At 34.5% G+C, this 4,517-nt stretch overlaps 1 protein-coding gene across 1 annotated transcript; it reads left to right on the plus strand.

Moving 5' to 3' along the window:
- The first annotated feature begins 3,377 nt into the window (after positions 1 to 3,377).
- LOC143410707 (olfactory receptor 7E178-like) lies at positions 3,378 to 4,304 on the plus strand. Its single transcript, XM_076871483.2, has one exon. It carries the CDS (start codon positions 3,417 to 3,419, stop codon positions 4,302 to 4,304), a length of 888 nt encoding a protein of 295 aa, XP_076727598.2. The 5' UTR covers positions 3,378 to 3,416.
- Positions 4,305 to 4,517: the final 213 nt, after the last annotated feature.

The raw sequence follows: 4,517 nt of genomic DNA on the forward strand, positions 1-4,517 counted from the left end.
TATTATCACAAGAAATGGATCTCTCTAAACTGTCTCTTATGTGCTCTAAAATAATCATGAAGGTCAGGATGAAGATAAGAACAAAGATGACTATAATGATGATGTCATGAATCCTTGTTAAACTTTCCCAAGTGCCTGACTCTATATAGTTTATTTAATTTCATCTACAATGGTCACTTCCAGGTATAAAACATTATTGTTCTTTTACTTGAAAGGAATAGAACTTTCTATTTCAATTCTCTTGGGCTCCAGTGCCTGAGACCTGAGAGACTTGTATTCTGTACCATATAAACAACAGAAGGGCATAAAAACTGTATAGGATTGTATTTTATGAATAAGCCTGGAATAAATTCCAATGATGATTCAAATATTAATAAACAAATATTTATTAAGTTTAGGCACTGTACATCTCTAGAGTTTAGTATTATTCTCCCCATTTCCAGATAAGGAAAGCTAGTACAGAGAAGGGGAGAGTTCTTTATACGTACTACAGTGTGAGTGTTAGAAAAAGAAATTGGACTCAGACCGTGGTCTATTGACTGTACTTTCAGGACTTTGTTTCCTCATGAGAGCCAAATTAGAGTTTTTCTTGTAAAACCTCCTCGAGCACAGATGAACAAACCAAGGCAGAAGCATTGATTCTTTCTCTTGCAATTCAGTAAGTTCATCTGAGAAGTGGCAGCATGAACTGTGGTTTATAGAGGCATTTCTGACATAAGTATGTAATTTTTGAAATGAATAATAATGCACTTTTACAACCAAGTTTGAATATCTGAGACATGGAAATATTATTTCCTATATAAGATGAGAATTTTCACATGGGACTCTCAGAGAGTGATTATATTAGACAGAATTCAAGAATATTTCTTATCTGATATCTTTTTTTGTTGTTGTATTGTTTTGATTGTTGGATTGAACCCAGGGGTGCTTTTATTTTTTATTTAGAAACAGGGTCTCACTAGGTTCCTTAGGGCCTCACTTGTTGAGGCTGGCTTTGAATTTGTGGTCCTCCTACCTCAGCCTTCTGAGTTACTGGGATTATAGGTGTGTTCCACTGAGCTTTGCTTCATTTGATATCTTAATAAAAGAAAGTATTTGATAGCACCTGATTTTTTCTATTGAAAAAACAAATGTAGGCATTAAATAGTAAAAATTGAATAGACATCTTTTTTTACAACTCAAAACAGTATCCTGCAGGCACACATCATATACAAATTCTCACTTGTGTGATAAGAGAAGTGTGAGAATTTTCATAGGATTGTTGTCATGAGAAATTAAAAATAAAATGAAATCCAATCTTCAGGCAATGTTATGCATTGAAATGTTATATCTGAATATATGTACTTCATGGAAAGACTTTAATTCAGTATTTTATTAAAATGTTAGATGTAATATAGAGTAGCATATTGGTTACCTAGATTTTCAAGAGAATTACACATAAGCAAATCAATACTGATGTTAGAAAATCATGGACAAAATATACTTATCAAATTCCTGACAGTGTTTGCATTTTGGGGACAGATGTATAGAAGAATGGAATTATGCATGTATATAGGAAAACTCAGATTTTATTGGTAATATTTCAGATCTTTTTAAATAGAAGTTCTGAGGCAAATATTGAATTGTTTATATTTTTAATATAGGTAGTAAGTGTTAATCATGATAATAACATATATACTATTAATAGAACATTTTCTAGTGTGTGGCAGTATTCTGAGATATTGATTCTTGGTCCTGGACCACTAAGAACCCTGTATACAGAGATAATTATTTAATTAATTCTAAGATATGGCAGAGCATCAGTATATTTTAAATACCCATGGGTAAATATAATGATCAATTATTATTGATGACCACTGGTCTAAGCACTTTGTTTCATTTCACCCAATTTCTTAAACACACCACTGTAAGGTAAGTTCAGCTATGATTTTCATTTTACAGTCTGGAAACTCTCCAGGTATTACATTCACCTGTGTATTCTTTTTTTCCTTTTGTATTTTCTCTGAAATTAAATCATACTGTGATATGCCTTTGTGGCTCATTGGTTTTGTTGTCAGTTCTCATCAGCCTTTTGGTCTCCCAGCTGCATAATTCAACGGTGTTACAACTTACCTACTTCAGAGAAATGTTACAACTTACCTACTTATGTCTAATTAACAGCTGCCCTCAGGGAGCTGGTGAAAGAGAACTGAAATTTCTGTATCAGGAAAGATTGAAGTGAACAGCTGTTAATTAGGCATAAGAAGGCTATGTGTCAGGCCTGGGTTTGGGTCACCCATGGCCCTAAGTTCCTCAACCATCAGCAAGGAGGTTGGATTTCATGAGGACACAAAATTTCCAAATGCTTAAGTTTAGAAATTCATTTCAACTTGATCCAGTTACTTTGTAACCATATCTTAATATCGCTCTATACCCCCTGAACACATGACTATATTTTGTCAATGAAATAAAAGAAATCCCTTTATGTATTTTAACCAGCCATCACAAAATTAAAAGAGAGTGAGAGAACACAAAGAAGTATGAAATACCAGATGTTTCCTTGAGATTGCATAGTGTTGATAAATTAATACTGAATAAAATGAGAATTATTTGAAAATATTTCTTAAATGCTAATTATTATGTATTTAATGATTTGGGTATTATTATACATTGATGATATCTATGAGATTGGTGATGCTGTATGATTTGGTATATTTAACCAAAACTTGTTTGTCAAAATTTGAAGTGCATCAGGCCAAGGTTAGATGTTATATTAGAGAAGAATTAAAAACATGCATTCTACAGTTTTGAGTGAGCACTTAATTCCATGAAGGAGCAAAGTCAGAAGGCCAAAAAAGGATGAAAATCCATGACGATAACTGGCACATAAAAATGCTTTATGATTATGAATATTTGGTTTTGAGTTAGAATCCAGATACTTTGGTTTTAGCACTTATAGAGCTTATAAATATTATATAACAAGAGAATTTCTTGCATTCTATTTGAATAAAATAGTTTTTATTTTCTTTTAATTAGAATGATTTTTTTCTTAAAGGTGAAAGGATATTTATCTTTGTTTTTTTTCTTAAAATATTATTTTACCATAATTACATATTTATCTCTAATGTTTTTGCTTTTAAAATATACTTCAGTTTAGTGTCTCTAAGATTGACATGTATAGAAAAAGATGAATACCACAAAAATAAACAATGACAGAGTTCTAAGATGTTTGGGAGTGTCATAACTAAGAAATATTGCTGAGGGTATATGGTCCTCAAACAAAAGGACTTTACTAGTGAATTGCTTTAATCCAAAATAATAGACAGCAGTGTGTACTGGTTTGCTTATTTACTTTTTTCAACCTATTTTTTCTTCTCAAAAGGTTTCTCTGCAATATAGAATCACAAAATGTAACATGTGTTTCAGAATTCCATCTCATGGGCCTCTCAGAGGATCCAGAACTGCAGCCCCTCATCTTTGGACTGTTCCTGTCCATGTACCTGGTCACAGTGCTTGGGAACCTGCTCATCATCCTGGCTGTCAGCTCTGACTCCCACCTCCACACCCCCATGTACTTCTTCCTCGCCAACCTATCCTTGACTGACATCAGTTTCACCTCTACCACGGTCCCAAAGATGATTGTGGACATCCAAACACATAACAGAGTCATCTCCTATGCAGGCTGCCTGACTCAGATGTCTTTTTTTATGCTTTTTGGATGTTTGGATAGTCTGCTTCTAACTGTAATGGCCTATGACAGGTTTGTAGCCATTTGCCATCCACTACACTACCAGGTCATTATGCACCCTCGCCTTTGTGGCTCATTGGTTTTGTTGTCAGTTCTCATCAGCCTTTTGGTCTCCCAGCTGCATAATTCAACGGTGTTACAACTTACCTACTTCAAGAATGTGGAGATTTCTCATTTCTTCTGTGACCCTTCTCAGCTCATCAACATTGCCTGTTCTGATACATTTACCAATAACATAGTCATGTATTTTTCTGGTGCCATCTCTGGTTTTCTTTCTATCTCAGGGATCTTGTTCTCTTACTATAAAATAGTTTCCTCTATTCTGAGAGTTCCATCATCAGGTGGGAAATATAAAGCTTTCTCTACCTGTGGGTCTCATCTGTCAGTTGTTTGCTTATTTTATGGGACAGGCCTTGGGGTGTATCTCAGTTCAGCTGTCTCACTTTCTCCTAGGAAGGGTGCAGTGCCCTCAGTAGCTTACACTGTAGTCACCCCTATGCTTAACCCTTTCATATACAGCCTTAGAAACAAGGACATCAAGAGGGCTATGTGGAGGCTTTTCAGAAAAATAGTCTAGTCTCAGGATTTGTGTCATCTATTTGCAGTGCTGGTTTGCAAAGGCAACAAAACTAAACATCTAGGCCTGCAAAACTCATCTCCTTCATCACATCATTTTTAAGCTCTTGTGGTTCTCATTTCTCCTCCTATGTCATATCTAAATATCGCTTTTTAAAAAAACTGTCTTTAGTGAAACTGTGGGAGTTTCTGTATTCTTTGTACAGCTTACTCA

The sequence above is a fragment of the Callospermophilus lateralis genome, chromosome 1, assembly GCF_048772815.1.
Source record: "Callospermophilus lateralis isolate mCalLat2 chromosome 1, mCalLat2.hap1, whole genome shotgun sequence".
Taxonomy (NCBI): Eukaryota; Metazoa; Chordata; class Mammalia; order Rodentia; family Sciuridae; genus Callospermophilus; species Callospermophilus lateralis.

Excerpts from the sequence above, each read along its gene's own strand:
- LOC143410707 (XM_076871483.2), top strand. The coding sequence starts at position 3,417 with ATGGGCCTCTCAGAGGATCCAGAACTGCAGCCCCTCATCTTTGGACTG.